The sequence below is a fragment of the Hypomesus transpacificus genome, chromosome 5 (genome assembly GCF_021917145.1).
Source record: "Hypomesus transpacificus isolate Combined female chromosome 5, fHypTra1, whole genome shotgun sequence".
Lineage (NCBI taxonomy): Eukaryota > Metazoa > Chordata > Actinopteri > Osmeriformes > Osmeridae > Hypomesus > Hypomesus transpacificus.
This window is the reverse complement of record NC_061064.1, coordinates 3,652,675-3,671,543: the sequence shown is the minus strand read 5'-3', so window position 1 is coordinate 3,671,543 and position 18,869 is coordinate 3,652,675. Positions and strand designations below refer to the sequence as shown.

At 43.0% G+C, this 18,869-nt stretch overlaps 2 protein-coding genes across 4 annotated transcripts; one reads left to right on the top strand and one right to left on the bottom strand.

The window, feature by feature from the left end:
- Positions 1–4,882: 4,882 nt before the first annotated feature.
- gusb (glucuronidase, beta) lies at positions 4,883–14,837 on the top strand. Of its 2 annotated transcripts, XR_006956111.1 has the most exons (13): positions 4,883–5,141; positions 5,454–5,639; positions 5,802–5,983; positions 6,084–6,226; positions 6,335–6,522; positions 6,849–7,001; positions 7,105–7,283; positions 7,476–7,622; positions 8,271–8,355; positions 8,806–8,982; positions 9,193–9,328; positions 10,162–10,366; positions 13,962–14,837. XR_006956111.1 is itself a non-coding variant. In XM_047020015.1 (12 exons), the coding sequence occupies exons 1-12, from the start codon at positions 4,911–4,913 to the stop codon at positions 10,311–10,313; spliced, it is 1,959 nt and encodes a 652-aa protein (XP_046875971.1). In that variant the 5' UTR covers positions 4,883–4,910; the 3' UTR covers positions 10,314–12,084. The 2 variants fall into 2 exon arrangements, 1 of the variants encoding a protein (XP_046875971.1); XM_047020015.1 differs by lacking the exon at positions 13,962–14,837 and having other exon boundaries at positions 10,162–12,084.
- Positions 11,888–18,842, bottom strand: vkorc1l1 (vitamin K epoxide reductase complex, subunit 1-like 1). Of its 2 annotated transcripts, XR_006956112.1 has the most exons (4): positions 18,494–18,842; positions 16,422–16,531; positions 14,925–15,294; positions 11,888–14,812 (listed from the first exon to the last, which is right to left on the bottom strand). XR_006956112.1 is itself a non-coding variant. In XM_047020016.1 (3 exons), the coding sequence occupies exons 1-3, from the start codon at positions 18,682–18,684 to the stop codon at positions 15,068–15,070; spliced, it is 528 nt and encodes a 175-aa protein (XP_046875972.1). In that variant the 5' UTR covers positions 18,685–18,842; the 3' UTR covers positions 11,888–15,067. The 2 variants fall into 2 exon arrangements, 1 of the variants encoding a protein (XP_046875972.1); XM_047020016.1 differs by having other exon boundaries at positions 11,888–15,294.
- Positions 18,843–18,869: the final 27 nt, after the last annotated feature.

Sequence of the window (18,869 nt, the reverse complement as noted above, 5' to 3'; positions counted from 1 at the left end):
GTCCATTACTATTGATGTCATTCACCTGGAAATGGTTTAGCTGGTGAAAGCATTGCAATCCATACCCATCCTCTGAACATGAAGCTGTTTCAGGGGTCAGCTAAAAGATACTCATATATCTTTTTCCCCTTTGAACATAAAGATTGCAAGCCGGAATTGAAATCGATCTGCAGATCTCCGTGTCCACATTGTTGTGTGCAGCCGAGGCTGTCTCTGAATCAGAAGCGGGGCGGTGGAGCGGGCCGCTGCACCTTGAGGATAAGCTGTCAGACAGACAGGCTTCCAGATGGACAGGCTTCCAGATGGACAGGCTTCCAGACAGACAGCTTCCAGACGGACAGGCTGTCAGACAGACAGGCTGCCCCCTACAGAGATGCAGGAGACGGGCTACATGGAGCCTCACCTGGTCCTGAGTCTCCGGCAGAAGGACAGGATGACTATAGTCCTCTCTGTTACCCACAACACCACCACAGCTGACAAAAGCTGTGGCTTCCCATCATGCAATGCTGACACCTGGAGCTTCATCATCAAATGATGGTAACAATCCCATCTCAATTATTTTATCATTCCCTTTCCCCTACTATAGATAGGACTCACAACTCTATACAACTAATATACCTCCCGTTGAGGAATGAATTACATGGCAGAAGCTGGAATCTGACATCTTGACTGGAGAGGAGATGGGTCCTGTGACTCATGGAAGCAGCAGCGTAGACCTCGGGCAGCGGGAAGACTTGGCACACACTGGGAAACCCAGCAGGATTTAAGAGATCGCTTCCTACTCCGTCACGTCTGCGCCCACACACACAATCTGCCACTGCCGATGTCACACTGAGCCATCCAGGACCCCACTCCAACACAAGCCTTATATGGGCTTCCTCCCACCTCGCTACCTCCTCCTCCAACCTCTCCTCCTCCAACCTCACAACACAGGCTGGTCTTTGATGATTTGCTCTTGGGAGAGAGCGAGTTTGAATGGAAAGGGGGCATCTATGCACTCATCTGTTAACTGGACTTGTACAGGGAAGGGTACAGATTGAGCTCCTGAGCAAGACGTGACGTGAGAGGGGACATCGAGACCTCGGTCCTACACAGCTTGTCTCCCTCGTGCTGGAGCCGCTGTGTTGGCACGCTTGGCGCAGGGATGGTGGGGGCACATGGACACTCATCTGACTCATGCTGGTAGGCTGCTGCCAGGATTGTGAAGGATGAGCAGGTGGGGGGGGGGGGGGGGGGTGCTCATAATGAGAGTCCTCCTCTAAACGACCTGTTTCTCCTTGCAAAGCGCCTGGCCCCAGTATCATCTTTCCCTCTCTCCCAGCCACTCTATGAGACAGATCTAAATAGAGATGCCAACCCACTACGCTGCCTATTCTAAACCTCCATTTCTCTCCCTCTCTCTCTCTCTCTCTCTCTCCCTCCCTTCCTCTTCTCGCCTTGTTTTCCCCAACATTCCCATTTCACATTCACATTTGAGAATTATTTTTGTTTGCGTAAATGTCAATTTACCGATTACAACGAGTGTCGGGTCTGTCACTGAACTGAAAATATTTACAATTCCAAGTACAATACCTTGAACAGAACTAACAGGGGAGATGTTGGGATAAGAACCTGACCAGTAGTGTCAGGGCTCCCACCCCATACATCAGGCTGCTAATCAGACATGCTGTCAAGGACTGCTTATTTATCCACCCTGGCTAACAAGCAGCGACAATGTTGAGAGACAGGATGCAGAGAGGGCTATGGGAAACACAGGAAAAATATCCACAATGCACTGCTTCCAGCTAGTTAGCAGCACTTGGTCTAATGCTGTGTAAAGATGCAAGGTTGTGCGGTTGTGGTTGACCAACACCACAAAACAAGCAATTACTGACTAAAATCACAAGTGGTGGAAATCTTTCCCAGTGGTAGCATCTTCGCTGTATACGCCCTGGAGTACTTTACTGTATTAAGAGATGTATCTGCAAAACTGCTGAGCTTGTAACCTGCTGGATGCATGGCTGAAAGATTGCTGGCATAATCATCTGGATACAGTCATCGGGAGTTGGTGCCTCTGCTACTGGGTCACCTGTGGACCCCAGGAAGATTAGCTGCCATTAAATGGGCCGCTAATGGGGATCCTAATAATAAAAAAAAAGAAATAAATTAAAAAAAAATGTGGAAACACGATCTACCAAAATGAATCTGTCAAAGCGTGTAATAAGACACAGTATGAGTATTGAGACAGCAGTCTCAATCTCTCGCTCTTTCTCTCTCCATCATACACATACATGTCCCACACGGTACATGTCACTAAACACCCTTTAACTGCACAGATGACTGCACAGAGCACACAATATATCTGGTCCTGATGAACAAAATCTTCTCTCTTGGACATTCTATGTCTTGCTTCCACCAGTTAGTTACTTATCAATAATGGACAAAGTAATTGCCTATTTCTTTTAGCCACTGCATCTATGTCAATCGGACAATAAATCAAATATTGTGATTATTTAGGAGGTCATAATAGTACACCAGCAGACTACATCCTTAAACCAATGGCATAAGAGATGGACACAGGAGACTAGGTTACAGGAATGACCCTGCCAAAGAACCTTCTGTCTTGCTGAGTGTTGTAAGATGAGCTAAACCTTGATGTTCTCTTCTCACTTGTGAAGGAGACTACAAAACGTAACAAAAATAGACTTTCATCATTATTTTCTTGATAAAAAAACATTTTGTGGTGTGAAATGCTGAGGTAAAGTCTGCAGTACACTGAGGTGTGTGTCAAACTACTACCTTGACGTAATTTCTATCACCACTGGAAGCGTAGTGTGACAGGGGACAACAAAACACTTCTCACATAAAAACAGGGTCATGGAATGTTTACCACTTCCACATAGTGTTTGTGATTTTGCTCGAGGCCACAGCGCTATATAGACATCCAGTAAAAGTCATATTTAATGTAACTTTTTTCTTTGAACTTGGCCCAGATCAGTTCTGTTCTCCAGTCTCCAGCTAGAGGACATCCATCTCTGCAGCTCCTGCATGATTATCCTGGGAGGGTTATTTGTGGATGTAGGGAGGCAGGTGAGTGTGAAGGTACCATGACATAAACAAAAGTGCAAATATTACTGTAGTAAAAGTCGGCTAATCACTGTTTAATAATGTATCATGCCACAAAACGAATTATCAAACACTGGTTAATGGATTCTGGGAAGCTAGATGTCGATATCATGGTATTACAGGGTTCCCACTGTGTCAGTAGTCAAATTCTCAATTACTCAACTAGACATCCATCATTTATGGACCCAATACATATAGGGAAGATGATGGGCATTTGGGACCAACATATTGTGGTCCCAGTTCAGTTTGAAAAAAAGGAAAAATGCTGGCATTCATAGACTTAACTCTTTAAAGAGTCATGATAAGTAAGTAGGTACATACATAGCCTACCAGATACCCGAGCAGAAGCTTTATTATTTATAGCACGGAAGACAAACAGCATCTTAACCCAGAATCCATTGGCCTCTGTATCCTACAGTAAAACTGCATATTTGACTGCTCCACAAATAATGACTGATTTATATATCTCAACTTATTTAGAAGCCTAGCCTGGGAACCACACGAATTTGCAATGTCATACTCGCATGCCACAGAGGCCAAAATTACAATGTGAGAAGGCGTGTCAAAGGTAAGACAGGTGGATTTCTACTCTAGATACATTCGGTTCATTAACCATTAACAGTATAGCCCAGAGTGAGACTCATGTCTCGCTGGATAACAGTTGGCAGTCAGGTGGCTGAGCAATTAGGGAATCGGGCTAATCTGAAGGTCGACAGTTCGATTCCCGGCCGAGCCATATGACGTTGTGTCCTTCACACTTCACCATACTTGTCTCGGGGGAATGTACTTACTGTAAGTCGCTCTGGATAAGAGCGGTGACTAAATGAAATGTAAATGTAAAGCTGGACGCAAAATGATTTCGGATGAAAAGTTTTGCCGAGTCGACCCTATATAACCTTCATGTACATAATTAACGTCGTCAGACTTGATCGGCACGTAGCCACCGACGGAAAGTCATCTTGGAAAGGTCAAGAGGACGGAGAGGAGAAAGAGTGTTGCGTATTTGCAAATCTTTATCCATAGCTACTACTACTATCCATTTACTTACAGGCGTGACATAATTCTGTGATCAATGGGAAACAGATCCACATGTGACGGTGTCACGGTGACACACAAATGCAGATTCGTACATATAATATGTAGATCTATTAACTGTAGGTGCAGTATGGACAACTCGTCCATCAATTGTATATAGCGTGACATAATCCCTTACTTCTCAGCTTCAGAAATGGTTAAAATGGGTGAGAAATACAAGGTGTTGCGTGAGAAATGACTGAAATGCGTGACTTGAAAGCCCTGTAAGATATGTCTACCTCAATACAATGGCGCCACCTGGATGTTTACCGAACGAATTACAACTGAAAAAAAATAGTTCAGTCAGACGTAACCTACCAACCTTTGCTTCATAACGTCAGTTTATGTCGATTGAAGATCAGTATATCTACCAACACGTACTTTCAGAATATTGAGCGATGTACATACTTTCTAACATTAAAGTTCACCGCAAAAACGAATAAGAACGTTTATTTGGCATTCTTCGGCATTTTTCCATGCGTGAGCCCCGCCTGGTGGTGGTAAAACATACCTTCTCTAAAATGTTTCTTGCCGTGATTTCAAATAAAGTACTCTAGTACAGTTATCATTATTGTATTTTACATGCATAGGCTATACAATTATCCCAACATGAAGGTTTACCAGAAGTAGAACGTTGATTCATAGATTATTTAAAAATCACATGACTTGGTCATATGACTTCGTCTGCTAACCAATCAGACGGTGTTAAGAGTGTTATCTCTGTGCAAGTCATGAGTGCTAGAGGGATGGGGTGCAGGACATTGTGTCCGCTATTCACAATTTTATTACTATTTGCGACATGGAATTGTGTTCATATGTTGGATAGTGGTATGCTCTTTCCTCGAGAGTCCTCTTCACGTGAGATAAGAGAGATAAACGGCCTGTGGAACTTCAGAGCCGATTTTTCACTCAACAGGAACTTAGGTTTTGAGCAGGCATGGTTCAAAAGTCGCCTGGCAGAGGTAAATATCAAGCAATTAGGCTAACTTTATTACAGATAACATTATTTCGCTGAATCAACGCATGTTCCAGTTGCAAAAAGCATTAGTCTGAAATGGTTTAATGTGTAACTTGTAAACTATACAGTCCTAATGATCAAGGCATTATCGTATGAGGCCTTAACTGCGCAGATCATGACGTTGTATCCCCTAAATACAATAATACAATGCTTTGCCACAAATCAAACACTATTCTAACTGTATTCCAATTCTGTAAATGGTTCCTATTTCAAAATATTCCTCTCCTCTTTGCCTGTGTCCCATCTGTATGTCTAGACTGGCCCTGTGATTGACATGCCTGTCCCTGCCAGTTATAATGACATCACTCAGGATTACAGACTGAGGGACTTCGTGGGGTGGGTGTGGTATGAGCGAGAGGTGGTGGTTCCTCAGCGCTGGCTTGCTGACGAGGGAACCAGAGTAGTGCTCAGGGTGGGAAGTGCACACTACTACTCAGTTGTCGTAAGTGTCCTGTTCGTCGTTAATTTTTTTATCACACCTTCGCTCTGGAATAGAGCGTCTGCTAAATGACTAAATGTATCACCTCCTGATTTCATGACACACACCCTATGCAGCCATTCCAGCAGTGAAATCAGTCTTACCTCCAAGTCTTCTTCCTGCCAGTGGGTCAATGGGGTGAAAGTGACGGAACATGAGGGAGGTCATCTTCCCTTTGAGGCAGAGATCAGTGATGTGATCCGTAAGGAGGGAGGTGTGCCCTGTAGGATCACCATCGCTGTCAACAACACCCTGACCCTCCAGACCCTCCCTCCAGGGACCATCCAACACATGGACGACCGTTCCAAGTAACGTCATATAGATCCCTCTGGTTTAACCTAGCATTAATGGCAAATGACCCTAAAACTTTAAACTTACAATACGGTTTCCAATGCTTGCGTTGAACAGGTATCCCGCTGGGTACTTTGTGCAGAGCACAAACTTTGACTTTTTTAACTACGCTGGACTTCATCGCCCTGTGATGCTGTACACCACTCCCAAGGTCTATGTAGATGACATCACGGTGCTGACTAGCTTCTCGGACAACATCGGCGAGTCTAATCTCCTTAAATTGCAATATGTTTGTCATATCTTAAGTTGTTGCCTTATCTCACTGTAACATGGAGTTCATTGTGATGTTTTTTTGTCCTTCGCTGTAGGTCTGGTCAGCTATAAGGTGTCAGTCCTGGGAAGTCCCAACCCCACAGTGAAGGTCACTCTTTCAGACAAAAATGGCCTCTGTGTGGCTTCCTCGACTGGAACGTCTGGTGTCCTCAAAGTGGTTGATGTCAATCTATGGTGGCCATATCTAATGCATGAGAATCCAGGCTACTTGTATTCTATGGAGGTGAGTTAAAAACTTGAACCAAATAGATTGTGTGCACTGGAACACGCTTGTGAAACGTCTGGATTGCGCCTCAGCCTCACATGAATCAGGCCTTCTGTAGTCAGCTGATATAAGATATGCCACTTGGATTGTTGAAGTTACGCAAGATGAATGCAAGTGTTTGTAACATGCTAGCACTAATCAAAAACAGCTGTGGCTTAAGCGCCTTTTTCAGCGATGTGCTCCGGTTCCTGACTAAGCAAACCCCTCCGCCACTTCCTGTTTGTGGTTATGTCGAGTCTGTTTAACTGTACAAGTTTCATCATCTTCTAGGTTGTAATCCACAGGTTCACATGACCACTGCTGGTGAGACTCCTCTATACAACGACGTGTACCCTCTTCCTGTTGGCATCCGCACTGTGCAGGTCACCAGCACACAGTTCCTCATAAACGGCAAGCCCTTCTATTTCCATGGAGTGAACAAACACGAGGACTCTGATGTGAGTGTTCCTAGAGTGGCGGGTATAGCACAGTAGCAGTCTGAACTGCTCAGTCAGTAAATAAACAAGTCATTGATGTTTCCTGTAATTTGCTGTGTGTCAGATTCGAGGTAAGGGTCTGGACTGGGCCCTGATAGTGAAGGACTTTAACCTGCTCAAGTGGCTGGGGGCCAACTCGTTCCGCACCAGTCACTACCCCTACGCTGAGGAGATCATGCAGATGTGTGACCGCCACGGCATCGTAGTGATCGACGAGAGCCCTGGGGTGGGCATCAAGGACATGTGAGTGAGGCCTTTGACCCCCCTCCAGAGGTCACACAGAGGTCATAATGTGTTGGCATCAGTGGGCTTGTTTTCCCCAAGAAAACACACAGCTGTCCCTTTCTTGTGAGAAGTAAACGTATAGAATGGTGAATGAAATGAACCAGTTAGCTGTCAGTGAGGATGTGACCCGCGAGTGCTGCTGTCCTACAGTCGTAGCTTTGGAAACGCATCCCTGGCTCACCACCTGGTGGTCATGGAGGAGCTGGTGAGGAGAGACAAGAACCACGCCGCCGTGGTCATGTGGTCCGTAGCCAATGAGCCAGCTGCAGAGATGCCCCCTGCTGGACAGTATTTCAAGTAAGTCCATCCTTAACTTGTGCATTGACAGTTTATTTTGCAGCGCACACAAAACAATGCCTGTAGTGAGTGCAGCAGATAATGAAGGACTTGAAACTATGTAACATACTAGATAGAACCTAGCATTTTAAAATGATTGCATGCATAGGTATTTGAAGCTCTCCTGGGAAATATCTGTCAGGAACGTGTGTTGGCATGCAGGTGTGTGTGTGTGTTAGGTCTCCAGATAACATAGATGAGGGTAAAGGTGAGTCTAACCTGTGGAATGCAGTCTGATTGGGTGTCAGCCCTCCCTATCTCTCAGCACAGACCAGAGCACCAGAGGCCAGGGAGGGAACCCAGGAATTTCACCTCACAATACCCAACCATTGAATTTCAAATTCTATGTGGGATGATGGTTCAAAGTTCTTTCTGTACAATGCTTCTTTTCTCATCCTAGTTCAGATAATACTCTAAGGCTGGGCCTAAGATTAGAATGTGTTGTGACTTCACATTCCAAGCAGCAAAAACTCACTTCAGCAGTGTCTTGTACCAGGGGGTCACATCTGTTTCAACATCAGGGTATTTTTTATTCTCCTTCCTTTCCTTCTTTTCCCCCCCGCCCATCTCCACTCGATTTACTCTCTCGTTATTTCATCTCTCTTTCAGGACTGTGATAGCTCATACCAAGTCTCTGGACCAGACTCGACCCGTCACATTTGTTTCATCCAGTGACTATGCCAGGGACAAAGGGGTGGGTGTTCACTGTATCCAGGTCACTGCTAGAGTTATGGACAAGTGTGGCAGATTATGAACTCTTGTTGCCAGAATGTTGGGGCTATTTTAAACCCATACACCTGTTCCGATTGAATCCCCCTAGTTTACAGGAGAAAACTCTCTTCCATTCTGTGTGTGTCGACAAAAATGTTTCTCTGGCATTTAGTCTGCTTACATTGAACTTAATTCAGTTACATATATTTACATTTAGTCATTTAGCAGATGCTCTTATCCAGAGCAACTTATTCTCCCCAAGGCAAGTAAGGTGAAGTGCCTTGCCCAAAGACACAGCGTCATTTGGCACGGCCGAGAATCGAACCAGCAACCTTCTGATTAACAGCCCAATTCCCTAACCACTCAGCCATCTGACCTCACATTTAAACCCTTTCCGTTCATTGAGGACCCTCTGTGCCTTCCCTCTCACCAGGCTCCATACGTGGACGTCATCTGTGTGAACAGCTACTTCTCGTGGTACCACGACCCTGGTCACTTTGAGCTCATCCCCATCCAACTCAAGACCCAGTTTGAGAACTGGTACGGGAAGTACCAGAAACCCATCATCCAGAGTGAATACGGTGCCGACGCGGTTCCAGGTCTTCACACGGTGAGGCTAACCCACCGCTAGGTGTTTACCACACACCGGTGCGTCGGTAGAGAACCTTTCTGAGACCTGAACATCATTGTGGTCGGTGTTTGGGAGAGGAACGTTTCGTAAGATGTAGGAAGGACATGAAGTCAAAAAGAGGGGTCTAAATCTGAGATTCCTGTCAGAACAAGTGTCTGAGCATGTATGAACGTAGCCACTCCCTTGCAGGACCCTCCTATGATGTTCACTGAGGAGTACCAGAAGGCCGTCCTGCAGAACTACCATGACGTGTTCGACCAGAAGAGGAAGGAGTATGTCATAGGAGAGCTTATCTGGAATTTTGCTGACTTCATGACAGCACAGGGTAAGGAGGAATTTACAGAGACATGCACGTTTTTTTTTAAGCCATATCATCACAAGATAAGAGATAATTAACTCCCAAAGTAATACTACCTTGTTCTTTTGGCTCTGTACTCCTCAATTGTTTTGTGTGGAATAATCCCATGGCTATGAAGTTCAATTGGAGACTTCAAACCCACACTAATCGTTTCCAATGCAAAGTGGAGGTGTATAAAACCAAAATAGCACAAATGTGTCAGGGTGTGTCAAATACCTTTGGACATGTATGAACAAATGGAGCTGGTGCAGATGTGGAAAGAACTAGAGAGTTCATATGGACTTGAACTTGTGCCAGCTGGGAAAGAGTCTGAAGTGGCAAAAGCCAAACATAAGTAGGTGGGCCCAACATAATAGTTCATATAATAGCTCCCCATTGCTGTGCCCCATTTGACCTGCCAAATCTGAGCACCAGGACAATTCAGATCCGGCCAACTCCCTATAGCTGTGTCCGAAAAATGCTCCCCACCCCCTATCCATTGTATGTAGTATGTTTGTGTGTACATACACATACATATTATAAAATGCAGATACCGTTTCTGTTTGTGTCCAAATTCCAATGGACTCTACCTTGAGCTTTACAAGGTTATGTAATGTCAGGACGGCTTTTGAGGAGTGCACATACTGAAAGAGATTATCAGGCATTTGACCTGACATACCCTGTTTTGGCCTGACCCAGTTGACAAGAATAACAAGTACACTACGCACTCTGATGTGTTTGTTAGCCTGAGGAAATGTAAGCCAACTGAGACGGTGTCTTGTTTGGTTGTTTGCTGATGTTTCGTCCTCGTTTCGCTGCAGGGATCACCCGCGTCGTGGGGAACAAGAAGGGAATCTTCAGCCGCCAGAGACAGCCTAAAGCTGGGGCCTTCCTGCTGAAGGAGAGGTACTGGAGGCTGGCCAACGAGACCGGTCTGCTCCCTTACTGGACCCGGTACCCCTGTCTGCTCTGACCCCCGGGAGCTGGGACTAGGACAGAACATGACACAATCAGCACAGGCTGCCTGTAAGTGTACACCGCACACAATGTCATTTTCAGAGACGGGTTTAAGGTTCAAGAAGGTGAATGTATCAAATGCTGTTCAAAATAATTGTAAAGTGGAATGTTCTGGTTGGAAGAACAACATTTTTCTGTACAACATTCAATATGCACACTTATCTAACAATGTAATTTTTTATTCCTGGTGTTTATCATCGCCGTGTACAGTATATAAAAAGGCAGATTTTTGGTTGGCCTCAGTGCGATTTCAGTGTCTGTAAATGACCAGGTTATCTTCTTTCTGACGTTTATAATGTTTGATCAAGACTATGCATTCCCTTGTTTACAACAAGGCCAAGTCAGAGCCTTTTAATTGTCATTCACAACATCCCATTGGTTTTCATCATGCCCTTAGGGAACATTGTTTTAATTCAAGTGATAATCAAAAACTTGTTCTTCACGGTCTTCTCAGTTTATTTGTGACCTTATACTGCAGGGTACTTGTTTGTTACATTTCACAGTTTATTTCATAGGGGTGGGAATCTTTTGGTACCTCACGATTCGATTAGAATCGATGATTGGGGACACGATTCCATAAAAAATCGATTCACGATTTTTTATCAAATTTAGATTCAATATGCTTACATAATTTTTATTTTATTTTTTATAGAAAATAGATTAAAAAAAATGTGTGAATCACTAAAATAATCGCAATTCAAATGGGAATCGATTTTCCCCCCACCCCTACTAGGTAGTGTGCTAGTATGGATGTGGAGACCTTGCCAAGCTCAGCCTCTTGTTGGGGGAAGAGCACATTGCTGTCACACTGCTAGCCTGGTCGATACATATGAAGACCGTTCATGAAAGGCCTGTCTAAACATCGTCTTAGTTCACAAACCACGATATTGAATATTGAGTTGATATTAAGTTAACATTGAGTTGTCTGAGCAACTTATTGAAGGGTAATGGGGGGGGAGGGGGGGGGGGTTGAACGACGGTTTAGTCAGGGCAACCCCCTCCCCCCTTTTTGGAAAAAAAAACAAACAAATAACGCTGTTACACTGCGATGTGTTGCGATGGTTTCCTTTCCATGGGGAAAACACACACCACACACACACACACACCATAACATATATATTACCTAATTAATTTAACTGATATCAGTTATCAACTGGTTTGAGCAAGATTTGAACCAGACGTACCGTGTTTGGCAATAGACTCGATAAGCACATGCCCAGTGAGCCACAGAGGGTTCCTGCAAAGTTGCAATCTACAAGACAGTGTAATTGCTCTTATGACATTTGGATTCAATATATGCTTAGACTTCTGTCTTTCACTTTTCCAAATACAGTATTGTTATTTCATGCAAAAATGCTGTCTTGATACAGAGCAAGCCCATGTTTTTATAGAATTGTGACTTTTGAATAGCTTTTGCACAAAAAGCATCAATAAAATATATTTTAAACATTAAGTTTCTAGTACTGCAGTGATTCACACAGTTGAAATGAAAATTATTCTTATTCTCTCACAAAATAAAGGCAGACTGAGTGCTTTAGAGGGAATGTTTTAATGGTTGACCATTTCCACACAACAATGACACAATTTAAAATGTTCACTGTAGTGTTAACTTTAGCAACTGTTTCCCGCAAGGTACGCTGGCCTCCGATTGTTTTTCTGCACCCTCCTAGCATTCCCGTAACACTTTTCCATGTAAGAAAATACAGCATTTTAAAAATTATATTTGGCAAATACAGACGCAAACCAAAACAGGCTTCCTCCCAAAGAAACTCGATTTAAGATAAATTTGACGCTGACACATGGATTCCTAAAGCTTCAGTCCTTCCTCTATACTAGAATATTCCAGAATGTTAACAGTCTATACAGCTAAATGGAACCACTGACCACTGGCGAGATCATTCACATGACATTAGGAAAGAAATAAAAATTCACTAGTCACAGTCAGACAGAAAAATAACTTTACAATCTTGTAGTTCTGACAGAGTATTTATAGGAATTAAGTGTCCTAGTTCTAATGAGAAAAGATTTAAGATGAGAATGTGCTGGGACATTGTGAGGAGAAAAAACATGATTGACCGCTTATATGAGACAGGGATTTTGTGGGTCACTTCTATGGAGTACTGCACTGTTACACTGGATACAAATCTTTGGGGGGGGCTTCCAATTATCAGAATACATCTTCAGAAAGGCAAGCAGGAGTGCCATTTACCATAATTATTTTCTTCAATTACAAGGCTTTACTGTTGCTCTTCATTGGCTCCAAGACCAGTGATCAAACAGAAGGCACTTTTGATGGCGATGGTGACGCAACAACAGTGGCAGTTGGGGTCTATGGTTTGAGGTCTAATTCAACAGTTATGACAGGACACTTAGATCAGTAGCTGTACACAGGTTGATGGATCCATTTTATCCTCACATTTTATGTGAAGAAAATGAAGAAATGCAGTCTCCTTGACTCCTTACACAGTCTGTTAGGTCAGGAGCAACCCAACTAACCCCACATGCCTTTCTGGAATTAGTAACTGAGCAAATATGGTTTTAGTATCACAGGTGATGGAAGAACATGAGACTTTATGATGATCTTGACAACATGGAATTCTGTCTATATTTGGGAGAGTCTTGGCTACTTATTTTTTCAAAATAAAAGCAGACTCCTTATGTGCATCTTAGATAGTCCTGCCTTCAATGTGAGTGCACAGGCCTTTTCAGAAGTACATTATGACAAAATAGTGTGGTCAATCATCTCACAGTGAGTTTGACACATACAGTTCCGGTAAGTTTCAATAGACAATGCAGTTTAAAATAACGCAGAACTAGCAAGTAACAACTTGACGAAGTACCTCATATCACACTTCATATTCAGTTCAAATACTCTCCTTTTTAACCCAATTACAACAGCAGGCACTCAGCCCTATTGCCCTTCACAATTGATGAATTAACATAAAAAAAGGGTAAGCATATCAGCATCAAAAGTCGGTTTGAACATCTGTCATGATAAACAGTAGCCTCTCCATGCTAACTTATCAGGATAAATTGCATTCCATGGTACACAGATACACCAAAGCTTTGTCTAGAAGAACACCAGCGTGTTACAAATGTTGTTCAGTGTCATCTAAACCTCTCTCAGACTGTCCAATGGCCAACGTGTTAGGAGCCTGGTCATATTGTACCATAGAGTAACATCTTTCTGAAAATACAAACAAGCTTAGCTTCAGTGTGGTGTGACGTGGTCAAGATAATCGAGCTTTAGATTCCCACTTGGAACTGGAGACCATGCTGACTTGGGTTATTTCACACCTTGGCCAATGACTGATTTCCAGTTCCAATGTTGGCATACCACCATAACGGTGAGACAGTGAACCTGCATGACTCAAGGAAAACCATTGGCCTGTGCTAACTGGATGCTCTGCCAGACAATCCCAGTTTGGCAGCCTGCGCTACCCAATTACTCAGTTGGACATTTTAGTTTAACCATCAGACAATTAAGTTATTATAAAAAGCCATGGATTAATAACAACAGTACAAATGAGTAAGAGTGGTGATAAATTACATACAGTATACACCCCCAAAACAATAATGGTATTTCACCTCACCTCTCTTTTAGGCACATAAGTCTTTATGGATCCACTTTAGGGTGTGGTGGTCAGGAATGCTTTTCACACGTGACTAAAACGGTCAGAGAGACGGTGGGGGTGCTGCTATGGAGTATTCTGGGCAAAGACAAGACTCGTCAGGCCCATTTGAAGCTCGGTGACATTGGGGACATGATCAGTGATCACACAAGAAGATCCACACAACAGAGCAGCATGCCTCGCTGAGATTGCAGGGAATATGATGTCACACACAGACTGCAAACACATCTTCAGATTTGTTAACCCAGATGATGACTTCAATTCATTTTTTGTTGCTTGTTTTGTATTATTTTCAGGGGGGTTTAAATCCCATTTTGTCTGTGTTTTTGATTTTTTGTTGGTTTTTTATATTTTTTTACTTAAAGTCTATATCACCACTAAATCACAATCTAGCCTTGAATATTGCTCAGCAGCTATATACAGAATTGCAAGAAAGAAACAATGATCTACACACGATTTCTCACATTCTTCCATGTTTCATATTAGTGGTCCTCTTCAAAATAAAGAAACCTGCTTTAAAGTGTAAACATAAAAAACTATTCTGTATGGTGTTAATGCTTCTTTTCTCCCTCCTACTGGAATCATATCTGCTGACTGTGCGTTAAACCCATGATCATGCATTTCTATTTCTCACACCCATAATTCAGTTCTGCTCTGGTTCTAGAACAGCTCCAATGTGCAGGAACAAGACCTCCTAATTATTTCAAGTAAACACCCAGATTTTTCCATCGTCTTATCCGTTTTGTTCAACAGAGGGATGTCCTCCACAAAGACTTGGGGCTCGGCCTGCTTGTCTTGGATGCATTTCCTCCAAAACCCATCCCTAAAGTGGGGAGAATAAATATAAAGAAAAAAACAAAACTGACAAATACTTTTTTTTCCCATTATTAAATCCTTCCATGTATGCAGTGAACTTTTGGATGTCTGGCCCCAACCTTTTTAAGTCGTCTTTTTCTTCTTTTTTGAACACACAGCAGAATAAACATTGTTTGGAAGCAAGGTCTCCTGGTGGTAAGTCAAATGTTCAGACAGGTCACATTTCTTTTTTGTTTGTTACAATTTTCTTGCTCTCTACTACTTAGTCCTGCTTGGGTTGGAGCTGCTGCTTCCAGGCCTCATTCAAGTAAACTAGTCGCTTGTAGTTGAGGATAAAGAGAATGAAGTTCAGTGCGTATGTGGTGACACAAATGAAGCAGAAGTCCTTCAGGACAAAGTATAGAATGTAGCTCAGGTAGAGGGAGCCCACCACCGATAAGATGGACGTCATCATTAAGATGAGGGCAGCCATTGCACTGACGGTCATTCCTGCAACGAGAGAGGTACGTATCAAAAACCTTAACAGATACTTTTGCACTTTGATTTTATTGAGGGATCATCATCAGACTAATGGATTTATTGTCTTGTTTGCTGTGGTAGCGGTCATTTGAACAGCATTTGAACTCGATAAACCTTTTCAAGTAATCATTGGTGACCTCTGTGTTGTTTTATGTGCCCATAAAATACACCCCTAGTAATTACTGCACTAGAGATAAGCCTGTATGTCTACAGCCATCGTCTGCAGATTCAATGACTGATCTTAATACAGTAACACTGTGCCGGATCCTGGACCCCGTAGTTAAAGAAAGACAGGTGTTCTATGTTCTACACTTAAGGACGTTCAACAGACACACACGTTCCTGGTGCATGCGTCTATTCATAGTTCTGAAATTACATTAGAGGAGAGGGACAAACACAGTATACTGAACAAGGACACGAGCATCCCTCCAACAGTATCAACTATGTAAACGTGTTGTTAAGGCAGTTGCAAATGAGGGCAACTAAAATGGAAATCTAACCGTTGGTCCACTGACGGAAACAATAAGAGTCCTGTTCTGTGCAGAAACCAGGTGGCTAAGAAGGCAGCCAGCAGTGAACAGATCAAAACAGTATAACCGAGTCGCTTAACCCTGCCTCAAGGAAAGAAGAGGCATGTTGTGAGAGTAAGCAATAACAGCAGTGCAAGAACATTAAGAAACTCTGTGACCATGTATTTGTCTGGGGAATGACCTTTTTCTGCACTACACTAATTTCAAGCGGGTTGTATACAAGTTGGACAAAACCAAGTAAAGTAACTTCCAATCCCACAGAGCCATGAGAAACGGGACTTAAAATCATATGAAAGGTCAATAAACTTGAATTAATCAAACTGAAAAGCAACATTTTGCATGTTGACAGTCATTTGTTCATGGCTTATAGAGTGAGTACGACCGGGTGTTTTCAGTTAGACTCCAGATCTTATACAAGTCTTCAACAGGCATTATCAACAGAGCCAGGAGCAGTCAAATATAGGAGAGTGGCTGTCAGAATGGTGTGTCAGAACAAATAGTCGTCTGTGACAACCAGGGTGACAAACACATACATTCAATGTATTGGCCTTGTTCCGACAATCTTACCTAGTAACAGCTGAAAGACATAAAATAAAAATCCGTAGACACTGTTTGGCTGGTTCATTGCACTGTCATTTCCAAAGATAGAGCCCAACAGTCCAAATCCTCGACCCCACCTACAAAAGGAAATAAAAACAAGGATTTGTCACGTTTTCTACCTTGATAAACAAACAGCATATCGCATTTCCGAAGACGATGACCTGAGCTGTCACTTATTTTACAACATTATGACTCAGCTCTAGGAAAGGTCACAGGTTACCCTGCATTGGTTACACTGCAACTCATATTATTTCAAGCACAAAGGTAAAGGTTTATTGAGCCACTGAGTCATTGGTAAGCTGCATTCCACAGGTTGTATGGCCCCAACAGCAGGGCTGGATAATCAAGGACCTAAGGAGCTAGAATGACGCAACCACTGGTGGTGGTCTGACAGGGGGAATTCTCCTCCCTTCCTCCACGGATCACACCACTGCATTGTTCTCCGTGGACTTTGAGCATGCCACACATGCAGGCCCTATATCATTTCATTAGAACAAAATATGCCCTAGTGAATTTCGAAAGCTTTCGCATTTCTGTGATGCAGAGTGTGTTTAAGGTGTTGGTCTGGTTGTCCTTGCGAAGGCTATTTCAGTCCTCAACCTTTTCTCTAAATCCACCATTAGACTAACAAACAGGCAGAGAGAATTATCCAAATATATAGTTGAGAAGGAGGCCTTGGACTCACCAAGTTTCATCATCGATCAGATTAAGACCAGGTCTGTAGCAAGTGAAAGAAACCTAAACAAGTCTAGGCCTATATCATCCAAACTCATATATCCTGTTCCTACTTTGCATTTTTTGGACCACGATGAAGGCCATATCCTGTAAGTGTTTCAGAAACCTTATAAATTGATAACATTTAACATTGGCAACTTATTTTCTCTTGGACCGTCTTCAGACAACCTGAAGAACTGCTGGCATAGAAGTATCTGACAACATAGGAGGATGTCTTTGCTGACAAAGGTTAATGCCTGTATGTTCACAGTTATACTATTTATACGAGACTATTTATAACGGGTCTGGCGTTCCAGCTACATGTGTACTTTCGTATTCAGGTCTACAAGCATAGAACATCCTAGGGTATCACCCCTTGTTGCACCTATCAATCTAGTGTATGTCTTAAAGGTCAAGTTGTTTCAAAGCCATTCAGCACCTCATAAGATGATATTGGCCAAGTAAGCACAAAAGTGACTTTATCAGCAATCAGGAAACAATGGCTAGCGTTTTCTCTGTTCCACATTAAAGGTTTGGCGTAGGAACACATGTAAGTATAACATCACTTTTTAACAGGCCACAGCTAAGTAAGTTCATATATGTCAGTTAGGGCACTTACTTTACTTAATTACTCGGACAGTCAAACTTAGAGCAAACAATGAAGGTACCATAAAGCATTGCATACAATAATCAGGAGCCATTTAAACCTCCTGACAAACTTTAGAACCACAGTTGTGTAGCTAACCAACATCATATATCAGAAATGAGCTGTTTATCGTTGTGGTTAACTTGAAAACATGACTTAACGTTAATGCTAGCTGGAAAGCTAGCAGCCTATGTGAAGCTGACGGCTAGCTATAGATTTGGACAGCTAGTACTACAAAAGCTGGCTCGAGCTATATGCATTTACTGATAGAGCTTTAGCTAGTTGGATATATAACGTTAAATTAAGTGCGTGTGTGTAAATAAAGAATACATTTTGTGGCTATACTGTTTAAATGTATGTAACATTTACATTTTGCTAGCCTAGCATATATTAACCCCCTCTCCCCTCCCATAGCTAGCTAGCTTGCAAATAACAAAACAGCATAAGGATTGCTATATGTTTACACCACGTTAGCTAGCTTACTAGCCATTTCGACTTTGTTATTACAGGTAACATGCATTATTTGCATTTGTAGAAATATTGTATAGCAAATTTGCTAGCTAACAGAAATCTGACTCAAGACATTTTGACAGTTCAGCCCGCGCAGCCCTTCCCACAATAATGCCACCCAGTCTCATTAAGCGCCACTCTCTAGTCGGCGCCGTTGTGAATTCATTACCTTGAGGAGAAGACTTTAGAACAGCTGATAGAATTGCTCACGTCGCACATGGCCCGATAATTTGAGTCCCTAGCCTTTTCCCTTTCCACGTGAAAGGCATACAAGGACAATATAATGCCCAAAAGGCAAACAAGGAGCCTCGCTATTCTTTCCCATCGAGGGGTGGACACTCTCAGGACGGGCGCCGCCATCTTTCTCCGGCCTTGTTCTAGACACGCAGCCACTTACCATTGGGGACAACGAGAGCTTCTACGTGGAAAAGCTTCAGAACGCCCCACACCACCAGGGGCGTGTCACACAAATGTCACCAACCCGTCTTGCGCCTCCTGCCAGGCTACATATTGACATGCAGGTTTACCCAAAGCTTTTTATTTTT